This window comes from Stegodyphus dumicola, chromosome 1 (assembly GCF_044657685.1).
Source record: "Stegodyphus dumicola isolate Sdum_Otavi_A_Nest chromosome 1, ASM4465768v1".
In the NCBI taxonomy this organism is placed as follows: domain Eukaryota; kingdom Metazoa; phylum Arthropoda; class Arachnida; order Araneae; family Eresidae; genus Stegodyphus; species Stegodyphus dumicola.
This window is the reverse complement of record NC_140768.1, coordinates 199,562,960-199,582,306: the sequence shown is the minus strand read 5'-3', so window position 1 is coordinate 199,582,306 and position 19,347 is coordinate 199,562,960. Positions and strand designations below refer to the sequence as shown.

The window sequence follows — 19,347 nt, the reverse complement described above, 5'->3', positions numbered from 1 at the left end:
AGCAGAGAAAAAAAAATCTGTGACCTATACATGCAATCATCAAAAGTATTTTTCAGAACAGTTTTAAATGTTCATGAAGAATTAATTATACATCAATTTCTTTTCATAGGTAGAAATTTCATCTAAAACCATCGTTATATCCAAAGGTTGAAGTCTATTTCATTTTCAACGAATATTCTATTTGCACATAATATATTTTCTAATTTATTTTAGAAAGAGTAATTTTTCACATTTTTCAAAAGAATAAGGACATACTGGGTGTTGACACTTACAATGTAGTAAATCTGTTTTTCATATTTCTTCCAGTAATGAAAACGATTACCCTGGAATATTTTCAAAGCAAAAAAGAAAACCGTTTACGCCAAATTTTGCATAAAGTATCTTCCCGTGCATTTTTTTATTTAAAGTGTGAAATTTTCTCTTTGAAAATATAAAAAATCATGAATGGAGCAAAATTAATTCATGAGAAATAACTTTGAAATGCAATAATTCCGTCGTAATATGAAAAAGGGGAGAAAAGTGCAATACAGTTTATTTATTCGCAAATAATCCCCTCATATGCTTAATATATGTAGTTTCGATTGAGAAATATAGGTTAGTAAATTAAACCGGTTATTTCAATACTTTTTCTTTATCAGTTTTTTTTACGAGCCCTTCAGTAGAGCGGTAAAGGTGGCTGAACACTTGTAACTCGCTCGGGTTTGAATCCAGGCTAAAGGGTTGGATTCATGGTTTTTGTGTAACGTAAATGCAAGCCAGCTTCCCTTAGAAAGTCCTCTGCGAAGGCATCCCTCCCCTTATACAGGTAATTGTTGTGTGATTTGATGTAATTCAGTAAGCGAACAAAATTAATCCAATCAAACCTAAAAACGGGTTGATTACATGTGGAGTGTTCCGCCAGGAACGTAAATGTGAGCAATTTTCTCTTAAAAAAGGTTTACACGAAAGCATCCATCCCCTTAAGCAGATAGCGTTCACGTGCTTTTCTGTAATCCAATCCTAATTCTCATACATTTAATAGTAAGTTGACATACACCTTATTACAGACAAAATAACAAGCTTTTTTAAAGATTTTTTTTTTTATTAACTTGTCTGAATTCCCTTTATCTCGTGAGGAGTATAAGAATTTCAGCAAACAAAACTGGCCGAAATTTTATACAATGTAACTGATGTTTTGATTCAATTTAGAAGTAACGTGAGCTTTACTGATATTTAAATACTTTTTGGCAGATCTCATCCGAAAAGAGGGTTTAAAGATGAATTGATTTTATTTAATTTACAGTCAATGAAAATCATTGAAAGCAATCATTGAATAAAATCATTGAATGAATGAAAATCACAAAAACTATTATGCATTCAATTGTCTCTTATTTATCTCCTGATAAATCAGACAAAATTGCCTATATAATAGAAGCACTTTGAAAGAGTTAACAGTTCTTAAGGGTTTTATGCACTCCAAAGAAAAAAACGTCAAAATAAAATTGTATTATTCATAAGTATAAAAAGGAAGTAAACGATAAAAGCAGTTTTAGCTATTTTCTAGAAGGGCATTAAATCTAGAAAATTAATCTATTCTTATTTTCTATGATTAAAAAGAATTAAATCTGGTAAGCTTAAACAGCGTGCAAAATCGCTGACATTTTAATCATAGCAAAAGTCAGTACTAAAAAAATTAGAGATGGCCTCTATTTCATTTTCAAGTATATTGGCACGAGACGAAACCTGCGGATTTTGCCAAAATGTAGCCAAACTGATAAGAAGAGGGACATAATGCGTAGCCAGCAGCTATTCTGAGCAGTGACAATGGACCACCCTGAGATCTACAGCTAGGCGATTCTCTAAAATAGGGAGGGAATGGGTGGTACGACAGTTGTACCAGAGCCAGCGTTAAGGAAGGTCATTTTCCTGGTACAACTGCTGTACCAGCCGGCTTCAGAAAGTTAAAGATATCTAACTATGTAATTTAATTACTTGTAACTTACTACTTACCTTTAAAAGTTATTGCTTTTCCTTAATCATTATTGTGGACGTAAGATACAACATAAAACTGTATTCCTTACAACATGAGACTTAAAATAATAGTACATAACGTGTCGCCTCTTGCTTTAGCAGCTTATTGGAACTTTATATTAAATACTGTATATTAACTGGGTTACAACTTCAGCAAATCTACACAATATGACACTAATTGGGTCAGACAAAGTGCAACTAACGTTTAGTGCTTACCAACCATACCTATGACAGGTATTTATGTTTGTTCTGATCAGTGGCTGTCTGTCTTTGAGCAAGCAGCCATAGAGACAATAGCCAAGCTTCTGTTATGGGTCATGCTACTTATAATTTTACTTCTCAGTTTAACTTATGCCAGATATAAAATCTGCATAAACCTTTGGATTGAGCAAGTACATGATGAAATGAGACATAAAACAGCATAAAGCATACTGTTGATAAAATGTAAATAAAAAGTCACTAATTTTCTTTAAAATATGTGGGAGGGTTATAAGTGTAAAATATAAATGTTTCAAGAAATTTCATAATTTAATGCTAATTTCTTGAAAACATTTATGAAGTTGATTTCATTCTTGAATTTGTTTTATAAAAAATAATTATTAAAGCAATCTAGATAAAACAATAAGTTTAATATTAGATTTTGTATAATAATAATGCATCCTATTTTGCAGATTTATTTTATTTTCACAAATTGCAAAAGTGAAGTTTAGGTGTAAACAATTGCTTTAGTTTATTCAGTTTCAATTGACTAATACGTCCTTAACTTTTTTCATTGTTGTTCCTTGAAAATACTTATAAGTACTTAATTTCCACATACAGAAATGTATATGAACACTGTTAAATTCAAAAGACAAATATTTTATGTTTTATCGAGTGGCAACATACTTCTTTTATATTGCTGACTTTTCGGATTAAATTTGAAATAAGATACTTTATGCTTTGCTACATAAAGTTTTTATATCACCAAGTTTTTAAGCAAAACGTTCCTTAAATTTGCACAAAATATGAAATAAATTCAGGATTTGTACTTTGAGTTAAACATGTTTGGGTGGAGAACTATATATATTCAAAATTTGATGGACCTTTGTTCCGCCATTTTTCCTCAGTGCAAGGAACATACATACTTACATGCATACAGATTCTTCATTATTTAATTCTAGGGATGATGTTTTTTCCCTTCCCTTTGAATGCAGTAAATTTAATAATAATGTTAAAAAAAAAAAAAGAAATTTAATGTCATTATTTTTAATAAATGCTAAATTTTTAATGAATGCAGTAAAAAGTTTGAAAGTACTGAGTATTCGTATAAATGGGTGTCAAATTTGCTTCTTTAGTAATTTTTCGTGCCTTTGAAAACTTTAAAAGTTTATTTTGGTAATTTATATTGCATATTACAGTATCAAAAATACAATGTTAAATAATCTTGGCAAGAGAAAAACTGATTAGAGTCCCCAGATGAAGCTTTAGACTTGAAATAAGGAATCACTGGTGCTTTGATGGTTTTTAAATAATGAGCTTTCACCATAAAATTTAACAGTGGTTTTTCAGAATTTTGTATGCTTGCTGATATTCTTATTGAGTAATTAAAAATAGTTGTAAGTAAATTAAAATTCCTTTACATGTAAGCTCTTGCAGATAGTTTTGTTTTAAGTTTGTTGCAAACTGTTTGTTATGTAAAAATGTGGTGACTGCAAAAATTGTCATGACACTTGTCATTTTTAAATCGGCAACAAATATATTTTTTGCTTTTTATTCTATCTTTTGTATGTATTTCTTGCCTGTTAATAAATTTGCTACACTTCTAATCATTACATTTGCTTCATAATAAGTTCAAAATATGTGATTAATACAAAAGAAGTCATTAGGAAAAATTTAACTTCAGGAATAATTCTTACATGAGATTGTTTTAATAATTATTTTTGAAATTAATACTAGTATTGATAATATTTTTTGTATTTAAAATAAGTACAATATATTTAGTGAAGTAACGAGTGTTTCAAAAAGAATATACATATTACAAAGTGTTATTTTGTCCAAACTATCGATCACTGCGCCTCGGCTCAGCTATTGGTGCAAAGAATACATAGTCTAGTTTATATTTATAGCCGCTATATGTCAGTTGTCTTCTGTTTTGCGTGGTAGCTACCACATGTTTAAAATGGTACTCCACAGCAGAAATAATTTTGTGTTCTCGAGTTTGCGAAGTGCAATTCCGTGATTACAGTGCAAAGACGTTTCAAGTTAAGGTACCAAAGTGATCCTTCGAATGGGTGGAACATTTGCAAATGGTATTAACAGTTTGTAAATACAGGATGTGTATGTAAAGGAAAGAGTCCTGGCCGCCCTCGTGTTCCCGACGAAAATGTTGCACGAATTCAAACTGCTTTCCAATGTAGTCCTTCAAAACTAACTCATCATGCCAGTCGGGAATTACAACTGTCTACAACAACAATTTGGCGTGTTTTGAGACGTCAGTTGGTTATGAAGCTGTACAAGTTACATTTGTTACAGGCTCTGCGTCCTGATGACAAACTCAAACATGTGGCATTTTGTAACGAGATTATTGATGCTATTGACAATCATAACACTTTCGCACAACGCATCGTGTTCAGTGATGAAGCGACTTTGAATGTTATTGGTCATGTAAACAAACACAATATTCGAATTTGGGGCCTACAGAACCCACATGTAGCCATTGAACATGTATGAGATTTGCCCAAAATCAATTTGTTTTGTATGATATCCCGATCATCTGTTTACGGCCCATTCTTCTTTGACGGAAACATGGTTAACTGTCAGCAGTATCTTGCTATATTACAAAACTGGTCATTTCCGAGGCTCACGAAGACAACTTCATTTTTCAACAAGTCCACCTACTCACTGGTATCGCCAAGTGCATTATTATCTGAATGAAATTCTACTGAACCATTGGATTGGTTGTCAAGGAGCTGGCGACTTAGCATGTCTCAGCTGGCTTCCACAATCACTGGATTTGACACCCTGTGACTTCTTCCTGTGGGGTTTCATTAAAGACAACGTTTATGTACCACCACTTCCACAGAACATGGGAGAGGTGAAGAGCCGGATCCATACTGTCATAACATCAGTGACAACGAACATGCTTGCCTGAGTATAGGATGAATTTGAGTATTGATGTGATATTGTTCGTGTCGCTGATGGAGGATATATTGAACATCTGTAATCTGAACTTAAGAGATTCGTACATATGTGTGTAAAGTTTCATATTCGTATGTCATACAGTTTAATAAATATATACATTCGAAATATGTATATTCTTTTTAACCCTTTCGCGCCTAATGGGACACATACGTCCCAAGCAAATTTCAAAAAATACTCTTGGGATAGAAACACTTCTCTGTCTAATGGGAGACTTTCCCACCAGTCCTGCCAATATTTTTGAAGGTATTTTCATTCACAGAACATAGATGGCACTACCATACGTAATGCGATTCCCGCGTTTTTGAAGTGTTGTAGCAGCTCATTCCATACTCTATGAACGTAAATAGTTTAGTTTTGGAAAATACCGCCTATTTTCGATTAAAATTTTATTTATCCGTAAATCTAAGGCCAGATAAGTTACTCACGAAGCGGATTACCTTTAATAAACTGGTAAGTGGCAAAATTTTATGTCTGTTTTTATTATCGGGACATATGTGGATAGTGGGAACACATTGTCCCAACAGTCCTATGTGATCATTTCTCTAGATATTATATTTTTCGGTTACTTTTGAAATAGTTGCTTATTATTTTTAATTTAGGCATATATTAATTCAATCTAAAATGACTCGACGCCGGGGACTTACTAAGGAAGAAATAAAAAAAATTTTAGAAGAGTCAGATGACGAAGATATTGATTTGGATGATGAAATAGATGATCCCGATTTTCAAGATCCAACACACAATTTGCAGTACTCATCCTCAGACAAGTGTGAAATGGATATCGATCATGATACCATTCCCCAAAATACAAAGAACAGCGGTGCTTTGAGTGATACTGATACGGCATCACTTTCATCAGTTGATGAGATACCATCAGCTAATACTTCAGGCAGCAAACCAATCTTATGGTTTCATGCAGATTCAACTTTCCAACCTCGAATGACAATTCCAGCAGAGTCATCGCCTAGTTTGTTATTCAAATTAAATCGTTCAGCTACCGAATTGGACGTGTTTCTCAAGATATTTCCAAAAAGTCTTATGAATTGGATTTCTCAATGCACAAACCAATGACTCGAAAAGTTAGGACAAACAATTCACCCTACAGACCCCTCTGAAATTATGCTTGTCCTTGGATGAATGCTTGTCATGTCTTACAATAGGGTGCCAAAATTCTCTCATTATTGGTCATCTAATCCTTCTTTGGAAAACATAGCAATAAAAAATGCTATTTCAAGAGACAGATGTAAAACGTTGCTGTCGAAACTATATTTTGCTGCACCAGAAAAGCCAGAAAATGCAAGTAAAACATATTATATTGACGAGGTTGTTTTGTGCCTGAAACAAACCTTCAAACAGTGCCGAAGCGAAAGCTCATATCAAGCTATTGATGAATCAATGGCAAAATTCAAGGGACGTTCATCCCTCAAACAATATATGCCGATGAGACCTGTGAAAAGAGGGATAAAAATTTGGCAGCAATGTGATTCAAAAACAGGATATGTATATGACATGAGCATTTATTCCGGAAAAGAAACGGGTGAAGTTCAAGGCACACTCAGGGAACGGGTAGTATCAAAGCTAACGGAGACAATCCAAGGTAAACACGTGATGCTTGCGTTTGACCGATTTTTTACAAGTGTGCACCTGATGGAAACCCTGAAATTTCCTGCTGTTGGTACATGCATCAAGACACGCAAAGATGTTCCTAATTTTGCAACAAAACTACGCAAAAGGGGTGAGGCTGAGTTTCTCGTAACTAAAAATGGAACATTGTGTGCGAGGTTGCTTGATTCAAAGAAAGTGATGATGCTAAGTAATTGTCACGAAGCTAAATACACTAAAGTAAATTGCACCATGAAAGATGGAATCAAAGAAGAATTTGAGTGCCCTGTGGCAATCAATTCTACAACAAAATCATGGGAGATGTAGATCAAATGGCAAATGTCTATGAATTAGATCGAAAATCTTGCAAGTGGTGGAAAAATGTATTTTTTCGCCTATTGATGAGCGCAGTGGTCAACTCATGGATTGCGTACTGCGAACTCAAACATCGAAAAACCCCACTTCTTGACTTCATTGTACCTCTTGCAGAAGCCTTGATGGCGTCCGGAAAGCTCAACGCACTGTATCAACGCCGTAGAGGAACTGGACGCCCATCCAAAACATCACGAAGCTTACTCAGTGTTCCCCCCGGGGGTCGACGTAGAGAACTCTGCGAAGCTACTGGCTAGGATCTGTAACCTAGGCAGTCTCGGCCACGGGGGTATAAAATTTATGAACTTGGTGGTTCTGAAGGCTCTGGGAAAGGTCACTTATTGGCTGGCCTCGGAGTCTGGCACGTCCTAGCGCGGTGTGGTTCTAGTAACCCGGGGGTCTCCCCCGGGGTGGCTGGGTAATGTCCCGCTGCGACGGGCTCGCCCAAGCGACTGGTAGGAGCATTAGACGACCGGTGCTGCCTGGTGTCATATCCAGGTGGTGCGCTGCTCTCTTGGAGGGTAATAGTGGAAGTTGAACTTCCACGATGTGCCCAAAGGGGGAGTGGACCTGCAGTGAGATTGAGCTCTCGGAGCAGGGAAGCCAAAACTTGTTGTTGTTACTCAATGTTGGTGACCATCTGCCAGTAACAACAAAAACACGCGGCTGTGCCGTAAATGTGCACAAAAAAAGGAATCGTGCACTAAAATAATGTGCACGATGTGTAATGTCGCATTGTGCATTGATTGTTTCAAACCATACTGTTTGTACTTAAATTTTTATTACTAGAAAATCATTGGTTTTCTTTACAAAATTACTCATTGAAGACTACTGGGACACATATGTCCCAGTGGTCAGGACTGATGGGACATATATGTCCCGGTCCTAAATCAGTGTTCAAAATTTTTCAAAAAGTATAGCATCTTAATTTTTAGCATTCTAGAGTGCCCTACTCATAGTTTATGTTATCAAAATTGTTCTGTTGTAAAAAAAAAAAAAAAAAAAAACATCGCGAAAGGGTTAAAACACGCTGTAGACTATATTTACTTTTTATGTATATGTTAAATATTTAAAGATAAATTTAATTTTTAATATCTGTTTTTAGGATTGATATAAAGTTAGAAGGCAATCGACGGAGGCATGCTTCCAGCATGAGACAGTTGGCTGTAATTAATGACGGGCCAGATCCTCTTGATTTACTTTCTTTGCTGGGAGTTGAAAGACCTCAAGAAGGTCAGGTAAGTAGAACAATACAGATTTACATTCACTTAAGCTGAATATTTGATTTGCTCACTGAATATTGATTTGCTAAGCATAATGATTGACATCATATCATTAATTCTTTCTCTACCAAATTAATAATTATTGTCTCCAGTTTTATCTTTCATTCTAAGCAAATTAATTTCATAAGACAGCAGTTTTTTTTTTTTTTTTTTTTTTTTTTTTTTTTTTTTTTTTTGTCACATCTTCAGTGACTCTTGTTCCTCTTCTGTTCTGTCAATCGCCTCCAAGTCAGCTTAATTCAGGTTAATATGTATATCAACTCTTCTTAAAACAGTTTGCTGGAAAGCAAGTATTTGACACTGGCTATAATATTTTTTACTTCCCTTTGAATGCAGTAAATTTAACAATAATGTTAAAAAAATTTAATGTCATTATTTTTAATAAATGCTACTGAGTATTCCTTTAAATGGATGTCACATTTGTTTCTTTAATAATTTTTCATACCTTTAAAAACTTTAAAGCTTATTTTGGTTATTTACATTTTACAGTATCAAAAATACAATGTTAAATACTCGTAATCTTGGCATGGGAAAAATTGATTAGAGTCCTCAGTTGAAGTTTTAAACTTGAAATGACAAATCACTGGCACTTTGATGTATTTTAAATAATTCACAACAGTGGCTTTTCAGAATTTCATATGATTGCTGATATTCTTATAGAGTAATTAAGAATAGTAGCAAGTAAATTAAATTTCCTTTATATGTAAGTTGTTGCAGATAGTTATATCCCCAACAGAAATAACTTCAAATAAGTAAAATAATAAATGTATTAAAATTTTATAAAAATGTATTTCTAATTTTTAAAATGTAGTATTTTAAATATAGGATTGTGTGAGCATTTTTTGCAATACATTGTAAAGATATGCTTTAATAATATGGTGAAAAATGAAAAAAAGGGGTATAAATGTAAGCAAATAACTTTAATAACTGTGTTAAAAGTAGATAAAAATTTTGTGACTAATATTAACTATGAAAACATAGTAATTAATATATTTATGAGCTATGTGAAAGTATGAAAATCATTTAATATATAAATTAATGTTGCACTTTTTATTCTTTTAAATTAGTTCAATCAGTTATAGTAATCAAGTCATTAACCGCTTCCCTTACAAATTTTTTTGAAGAAAATTGCAAAAAAATCATCACATTTTTTTATTTTATTATTAAATACAAGGAAACGAAACAAAACAAAATATATAGGTTTTAAGTTGAATTTTTAGTTTTTTACAGGTGTGAAAGTATTTAGTTTTAATATTAGTTTACTATCCTGATTTGTCTCGGGCAAATAAAAAAAAATTAAATATTAGTCGTTGTATGATAACAAGGTACAACACAAAGTGATACCTGACACTGATATCTGGTCTCTTTTTTTACTGGCTTACCTCAGGAATCTCTTTTTACGGGAGCACAGAGAACACAGTCTTGTTGGACTAGATTTTTTTTTCAGTAGCAGGAATAACGTCTGGAAAATGCCTGGAGGTTATAATTACTATCTGAAAAATCATCGCTTTTGCTATCTTGCATCATCCCCATTATTTTATTTTTTTCAATGCAACTTTCTTCATTATACATTACTAACCCACAAGCTGACGTACACTAGACAATAGGGAAAACGCGATACTGACAAATTGTGCTTCATCTGAGTTTTCTCGGTAATAAAAATTAACTGCAATATATACGAACCTGCGATAATCGGGCAAGTGGTTAATATAATTTTTCTCATACTATTACTGTAGATTTCTGATAAACTGCACACTTTGGGAACAAAAGTAAATTCTCTGGATTATATGACTGCATTTTATTCTTTTTTGATTTTCCGAGTTTTGTTTACCTGTTTTCCTTTCCTAATTTTTTTACTTTAAATTTAGATTATTTACACATAACTAACCAAAATATACTCGTAAATGTTATTTAATCAAGATTTATTGAATACAGTATTATTATAGTTTTTAATACACAAAGGAACTCTTGTAAAAGTACATCAAATTTATTCTGTGTAAAATGTAGTGGTCCAGCTACTAATGAAACAAGCTCTTAGTAATTTTTTTGCTCTTAAATGAGAGAAAAAATAAGAAAATATAGTATTTGCAAAATCATAGCTATAAGATATTCTTAAAATTGAATCCTAATGCTGAAATATATTCCTCATGCGCACAAATGAATTAAATACCAGATCTGCTAAAAGAAAATTCCTCTCATCTTTACCTTACTTTCAATTTTTATTGCCAGGAAAGTTTCTGCAAGTGCTATATTTAGGAATGTATCCCTCTTTGCAAACCAATGTTAACAAGCTTGTTTGTTTAGCAGAATGTAAAACAAAAGATTGTTATTATCATGTTTAGTACGGCTAAAAGTTGCATTTAAATTTGTAATTCAGCATCTAGAAATCTGCATACAAATAAATTTTTACTCATTTTACCACACATACATTAAAAAAAAAAAATAATGTGAAATAAAACACAATATGTAGATTTACCTAAAACAGAAAATTTTCAGAGATTCATGGTTTATGTTAGCTAGCTATAAAAAAGGAGCACTAATGTGAACAAATAAAATTCTAAATGACTTCAATAATAAGTTAAATTTACATAATCAGTCAGAAAAGACTAATGTGTATTTTTATTAAAACATTTACTATCTATAATGAAAATAATTGCTGTTAAATTTGTTGCGTTGAATTTTCAGACTTCCCCCCCCCCTTTCATTAAAAAATTAGCATGCTTTATAGCCAATTTTAGAGATTAAACTATAACAGATTATTGAAATTTTATTTTATACAGCAGTGATCTCAAAACTCAAATCGCATACAGGCTTACAGGCCGAATGCACAATCTAAAAGCAGCTGATGAGCTGAATTTTTATTTTTTTTAAACAAAAACGAAAAGTCTTTTTTAAACAAAACAGATATTAAATCTTATTTATTAAATGTTTCCAAAATATACATAAACAGTAAGAGTAATAATGCAAAGCACAGAATTCCAATTTATATTAATTTTTTATCTGAAATCTAAATGTTTGCAGCTGCAAGAAATTTCTGTTGGTCATACTATCTGTTGATAGCTAAATATGAAATTTTTAGTCTGATGCCTATTTCAGATAACCATAAATATGTTGAATTAGCTCCTAAATAACTTAATTTTAACGTAAACTAAAAATAAACAAATTACAAAAACTGTGCAAGTGGTCAAAACTTGAAAATAAATGCTGACAGCATATTATCTTTCTTTTATTTATTAAATTTTTCTTTGATGCATACATAAAAAATACACATATTATCAGGTTCAATGTTCCGTCTTACCTTCTTCGGAAACATGCAAGGACCTGACTCGGAACAGAGAGCTTACTAAAGCTATGTTCAAAACTGTGGGAAGTAGACAGGATACACAAGAAGGGTATACAAAACCCTTTATTTTTCTCTATTTACAATAACTTCCGTACTTCGGAATACACAGACCCGCTACTTGTGGTCTAACGTAAAAATATAAAAATAAAACTAAACTCTAATTTAACTTTAAAATAATAAACGTGGAAGATTGGCCTTATATTAACAGGAAGCCGTATGTAGTACAGAGAACTGTGAACACTACAATACATTTAAAAATTATCAAGAGGATTAAACCTCTGGCCTGGAAGGCAACCAGCAACTGAGTAAAACTTCTAAGGTAAGCGGCCTGCTTCGACTAACTGCTTCCTCTCTCTCGCTTGGCAAAAAGCCACAACTTAAATACTTGGCGTTCGCCAGACAAACTTTGCATAAATACATTAACGCTTATAATTCTGGCCGGAAGTAGAAAATAAGAAGTGATAGTAAAGATTTAAAATAAAATAAACGTTAGTAAAACTTAAGATCCTTACATACTTCCCGCCAGAGTTAATTAGTTTGAAACTGAGGTCTAAAACGACCTTGTTGAAAACTTTTAGCTCTAGAATCTAACGCGAGGCCAATCTTTTACAAACATTTTTCGCTAGAAACTAGAAATTTAAAAGAAAGAAATTTGTTTTTACAATAGCAGCTCCCAGGACACACAATTTTTTTCATCTGTACTGCATCTAAACAGGAGCTTTTATTCAAATGTGGTTCCTTCCAGAGATCTGGAAGGAAAACTAGTTTAATGAAATGTTACACAATGAAATGGCAAGTAACATGTATAATTATATTTCTCTTAACATTCTTATTTCATTCATAACTATTTTAGTTATCTCTCCCCGTGCTCTCTGACATGTGTTGTAAAAGGACACCAAACACGAATGTGTTTATGTCTATGTGTTCAACACTTCCTCCTATAATCAAAACACTAACGTGTTAAAATTCAACATACCAAGACCTCGTAACACACCCTAATTTCAACTCTAAACCCTGAGGTACTATTCTGAAAGTGGCTAACTCTGAAGTGTAGCGTCAGAGAGCGTAACTACATCATTCAATTTTTAACACATATTCACCATGATTTAGTCTTTTTACAGTCACACGAATAAAAAAAAATTTTAACATAGCTTTCACTTTTACCATATCACGGTATTTCTTAACATTTAAAATAACAGTTCACATTGTATATAAGAACATATTAACATGCCGTTAATTTTATACATCAACTTTAGTTTTACGCGCGAGTAATTGAAAAACATAATACCAAAATCGGTAACAACTCATTTCTCGCCCTTTTGGCGATAAAGGTAGACCTCACATGAGGTAAAACTTCTTGAAATCTGCCACTTGCAGTAAGAATGAAAGATTAACTTAAGTTTGCAAAGTAACATAAAATTTTACTTATCTTTGTGATATTTGGACATTCTTTTCTGGGCCCAGTCCTCAAAGGTAGTGCAGATTGTTGTTTGATTTATCCTCCTTCTTGTACGGGCTCGCCCTTCAGTGCCTTCCTCTAGATGCTTTCTTTTTTCTCCAGTTCGGTCACCCTTGAATACCTTCTTTTTCGCTTCTGCCTGTGGTCTTGGTCGATTGATGGCAGCTGGTCTTGGCGGAACCGGGAAACTTCTTTCGTGTTCCTGCTTGGACCTCGTTGCTGGCCGTTCAAATTTTCCTTGTAACTTTTCCTCCGTCGCTGGTGGCCCTTCCGCAGTTCGGCGACATTTGCTGCGGAGAGTCCTGTCGGATGAGTAGATCTTCCGTTTTAGAGCCGGGTTATACTTGCCGTCATTTCTCCTGGCTCTCTTTGCATACGTCGTCCTTCTCCCTTCTTCATTCTGGGGGTGTTCGTTAGCTGTCTTTTCTGGACGGTGGAACGGCTTCTTTTTCTTACCACCTTCAATTTTTCCGCGGGGAAACTTTCTTTTCACTTGCTCCTGCCTCTTAATGGCTTGCCCTTGTACTTGTCGTTTTTCCACCTCTGGAGCTTGTGCCTGCGGTGTCTGCTGTGCCGTATCCTGCAAAAGATCTTTGAAAATTTTCATTTTATTACGATCATAGTAGGGTTTGATTTGATTAATGTTTGCGGAGCAGGTTTCACCATTTCTAGCTTTTAACACTACTACAGCGTGAGTTATTTTTTCTATGACATATGGTCCTTCAAATCGTGGAAAAAATTTGGCAGTTTTATCTTCTGGTGCTGAAGAAAGTGAATGCTTAATTTTTAAAACTTCATCCCCTACTTTATAAGTTACTCCCCGTCGTTTCAAGTCGTAATATAGTTTTTGTTTTCTCTGTGCTACTTCAGTATTCTTCTTTGCTTCCTTAATTAGTTTTTCTATATCACCCATTTTAAATTTTGGGCCTCTTTGTTGCACATAAAAAAATTTATCTAACGGCGTTATAATCTTTCTGCCTAAAAATAACTCAGCAGGAGTTTTGCCCGTTGTATCATGTTTTGCGGTCCTAAGGGCGAATGCAAATTCATTGACATAGTTATCCCAGTTTTTATGAAAATTTTTAACATAACTACGGATAATTTTCACTATATTTCTATTGACCCGTTCCGCTATATTTGATTGCGGCCGATACAGGACCATTTTTAAATGATGTATGCCCAGTTTTTGGCACATATCTTCAAATATATTACTTACAAATTGAGGACCATTATCTGATATAACTTTTAGGGGCGCCCCGTATTTTAAAATATATTTATTTAAAATAGAATCAGTAACTAATTTCGCGGAGGCTCGTTTTAAGGGAACAATTTCGGTCCATTTACTAAAATGATCAATCATAACAAGGAGATAGCGACTTTTATTTAACTGACTTTTTGGGAAAGGGCCCAATAAATCGATGCCAATTATTTCATTTGGAAATTCGGATTTAATACTATTTAGAAACCCGGCCGGGCGGAAATTAATATAATTAACTGCTTGAGATGTTGGGCAGGACTGGACATACGCCCTTGTTAACTTTTGCAGTTCAGGAAAATAGACTGCCTCGCGTACACGTTGGATAGTTTTTTGAATACCAGCATGAGAAGCTAAAGGGCTGTCATGGAGCTCCTGCAGGATATTTAATCTAAGACTACCTGAGATAACAGGTCGAAATTCGTTGTTGGAATTCGTAGTTTTTGTATAGAATAATAGACCATCTATTAGTTCGTAATGGGCCGCCCTATTTCTTATCGCCACAATATCTTGGTGGCTAAAGTTTTCAGGATCCTTTAAATACTCATAAATGCTTCCAAACTCAGGATCCTTACCCAGTTCGGTTATTACAGTTTCTCGGGAATTTATTGCACATGCTGTGAGCATTGCCAGCTTTACGGTATTACCTTCTTCATCTATTTTAATTCTGGATAGGGCATCTTCTACAATATTTTCCTTTCCGGGGGTATGCTTGATTACCAGATTATATTCTTGTAGCTTGAGTGCCCATCTTATTAACCTTGGGGATAAGTTTTTCCCTCAGTACAATCTAGTTACTGCCACATGATCAGAGTACACTGTTATTGGCGCCTTTCCAAAATAGACTCAGAACTTTTGCACTGCTAACAGAACTGCAAGTGCCTCTCTCTCGGTCGCGGAATAGTTTCTTTGTGTTTGATTTAAAGTTCGGCTAAAAAATGCCACGGGCTGTTGATTTTGCGAAAGTACCCCTCCTACCGCATAATCCGAAGCATCCGCTGAAATTTCTAAATTCTCATCCTTTTCAGGAAATTTCAACACAGCGGCTTGCGTTAATGCTTGTTTTAATTTTTCGAAATGCTTGTTTTAATTTTTGGAAAGCACTATTGGCTTCGGCCGTCCACGAGAATCTTGCTTTTTTCCTTTTTAATTTTAACAATGGTTCAGCAATAGCTGCAAAATTTTTTATAAAGGACCTATAATATGAACAAAGTCCTAGAAAAGAAGAGAGCGTCTTCGCCGTGTTTGGAATCGGATACTTTTGTACAGCGATTATTTTTGATTCGTCTGTCTCTATTCCTTTCTGAGATATCTTGTAACCTAAATATTTTAATTCAGGGGCTGCAAATTTGCACTTTTCGACATTAACTTTTAGACCGGCCTCATTTAATAAAGAAAACACCTGTCTTAAATCCTGTACATGTTGGTCGAGATTATCACTAGTAATAATGATATCGTCTAAATAGATAAATGTGGACTTTCCAAGAACAGGTCTTAACACAATATCCATACATCGCTGAAATGTTGCCGGGGCCCCTGAAAGGCCAAACGGCATACGCAAAAATGCATAAGTGCCAGACTTGGTTATAAAAGCAGTCTTAGGCACGTCCTCAGGCCTAACCCCTATTTGAAAATAACCAGTCGTTAAGTCTAAAGTCGTCATATATTTGGTGGATGTTATGTTCCTTAGAATTTCTTCAATTATAGGTAACGGATATACCGGATATTTAGTTATGGAGTTTAATTTATGGTAGTCAATTGCGAATCTCCACCTTTTTGGATGTGTCAAAGGATAGTCATTATTTTTCTTACATAAAACCACCGGGCTAGCATAACTACTTGAGATGGGCGTTATGATCTTTTTACGTAGCATATCGGTGATATGGCATTCTATAATTTTTTCCTTATTCTTATCATACCGGTATGCTTTGTGGCGAACTGGCATTGAATCTCCGGTGTCAATACTATGGTTAGTAACCTGAGTAAATCCTGGAATATCACTAAATAACAAAGCAAATTCACTTACCACTTGTCGGATTCTTCCTTGCTCGTCATTAGACAGGTGGTCAAGATTTAACATCGGCGGTTCAGCCTTTTCTGCACGAACTGGTTTCATTGTCAGCTTAAGGGACGCTTCATTAAAATCCAGTGTTGCTTGTGCCTCTGAAAGAAAATCTATTCCTAAGATTATATGTCTTGCAGATTCTTTACTATAAAAAACATCACCTTTACTTGTTCGTCCTTGATACGGACATACAGCGGTACTTTACCTATACACTTACATTGTTCTCCTTGCGCCGCTAACACTGTCGTATTATCCGAATTATATATGCAGTATTTCCGAAAATACTTCCTAAAAAAGTTCTTCTGCCACACAGGAACACTGCGCGCCTGTATCCAGGAGTGCGGTGGCTGGGATATTATTCACCAACACTTCAATCTTCGGAAGAGTCAAATTTTTCACCATTACTGTATTTAACTTGAAGGAAGAGGGGTTTTCGTGGCCTTCGGATTTCCGCACCCTCTCGTCAGCAGAAATCCGTTTTAGTATAAATTATTTTTCATTTCCGTGCTTTCCTTCTTTTTCCACTGGCCTTGAGACTTTTTTTCCTGGATTGCTATTGAACTGTCGACGTTCGCCGGCTGTTTTTGAATGCTCGGGTTTCCTTGCCCACTGATTCGCTTTGCTTCCGTAGCCGTGTGCTTGAGTTTGCTGTAGTCTTGGCGCACCAAATTGGTTTCGCTGTTGATAATGGCGTCTTCTTTCGACGTCTGCCGTTCTTCTACTTTCAAACTGGATTGCTAGTTCAAATAACTTTTCCAGTGTAGTCGGATTTCTTAATTCAATAAAGTCTTTCACTTAAGGCAGTAACCTCGGCAAAATCACTTGAAATATCTGAGGATCCGGACGGTTTCCATACAAGAGTTTGAAGACGTGAATTTTTCTTAAAATAAAGCTTGAGAGGTTTTCGATTCTTTGTTGATATATACTAAAAAGTTCTGTTTCTAATTTCGCACGATCCCTTACAACAGGGAAGGCTTTTACTAGGGCAGTCTTGAAATTCTCGTAAGTATAGGTGGGACTTCCTGCTTGACCCAAGAGACTTCTGCCTATACATTTGAACCAGTTAAGCGCTTGGCTCCTCAAAGCGCTGGTAGCTAAGGTAACTTTTTGAAATTCGTGCACGGGGTAGAGCATGAAGTGGTCATCCAATTTTTCCAAAAAACTGGTTACCGGTGAGTTTCCATTAAATGTTGCTTCTGGTTTCATCGAAGCGCGCATGGTCTGGACGATGTAACCAAATCCTTCCAGGGCGGCAGCTGGCATTTCTGGATTCTGAGCCACTTCTGCAGGCAGCACAGGTTCTTCTTGAAACTCGGCCATGGTTTTTCTTCTTCGTTAGGCGCCACTATCAGGTTCAATGTTCCGTCTTACCTTCTTCGGAAACATGCAAGGACCTGACTCGGAACAGAGAGCTTACTAAAGCTATGTTCAAAACTGTGGGAAGTAGACAGGCTACACAAGAAGGGTATACAAAACCCTTTATTTTTCTCTATTTACAATAACTTCCGTACTTCGGAATACACAGACCCGCTACTTGTGGTCTAACGTAAAAATATAAAAATAAAACTAAACTCTAATTTAACTTTAAAATAATAAACGTGGAAGATTGGCCTTATATTAACAGGAAGCCGTATGTAGTACAGAGAACTGTGAACGCTACAATATGTTTAAAAATTATCAAGAGGATTAAACCTCTTGCCTGGAAGGCAACCAGCAACTGAGTAAAACTTCTAAGGTAAGCGGCCTGCTTCGACTAACTGCTTCCTCTCTCTCGCTTGGCAAAAAGCCACAACTTAAATACTTGGCGTTCGCCAGACAAACTTTGCATAAATACATTAACACTTATAATTCTGGCCGGAAGTAGAAAATAAGAAGTGATAGTAAAGATTTAAAATAAAATAAACGTTAGTAAAACTTAAGATCCTTACAATATATGCAAATAAACATCTTTGTTTCTTTCTACAACTTAGTTAAAACACCTCATAGCATTCTAGTTTTGAAGACATTTGTAACCTTTAAGAAAAATTGATAAAAGCTATCTCTGTAATGAATTTTAGATAATCATTGGTCAACCTGATTCCTTTTAGACTTTCTTTTAGACTTTTTAGACATTTTCAATTGAGGGAAAAAACTGTTCGCATGTAAACAGAGCAGTTATTCTTATTGAAAATATTCATAACTGAGGGTATTTAACATTTGACAAGTACAAAAAAATTTATCAAATTTCTATCATCAAATCTTTGAATAAAATTTATTTGTGATAGTGTAAATTAATTAATTCAATTTTTACACTTTTGGGCATGTTACGTTTGTTTTCAATAGTAATGCAAATAATGTAAAATTGGACTAAAAATCATAAACCTTTCTTATTCGTCATAAAAATTAATGTTATATAATTATGCTAATTAATTTGTGTAAAATACATTATTCATAATATAAAACTGTAAATAAGTTCTGTAAATAGAATTATTTAATGTAATATTCCCTTTAAATTATATGATCAGTTAGTTTTCTACTTTTAGTGCATTAATTACCATATCCATTTTAATTAAAAGCTTATTGTATAAAAACCTTTTTTTTTTTTTTTTTTTTTTTTAAATTGTATTTTATTTGTAATTCTGAAAGCACATACTGCAATTATTATTTGAATAAACTCTTTTATTAATAAATAACACTTATTTCTTTCACTGAAATAAGTAAACCATACGACATTTTATTTCATGACAAGAATATTTATGAAAAACTGGAATAAATGAATTCTGTAAATATTTACATAGA

At 34.2% G+C, this 19,347-nt stretch overlaps 1 protein-coding gene across 2 annotated transcripts in view; it reads left to right on the top strand.

Moving 5' to 3' along the window:
* The window catches only part of LOC118187108 (CDK5 and ABL1 enzyme substrate 2-like), a 105,105-nt gene that overhangs the window by 18,859 nt on the left and 66,899 nt on the right, over positions 1-19,347 (top strand). For both annotated transcript variants that reach the window (XM_035357307.2, XM_035357306.2), the window contains exon 5: positions 8,270-8,402. In XM_035357307.2, coding sequence (XP_035213198.1) covers positions 8,270-8,402 — 133 coding nt within the window. The remainder of the gene's footprint in view (positions 1-8,269; positions 8,403-19,347) is intronic.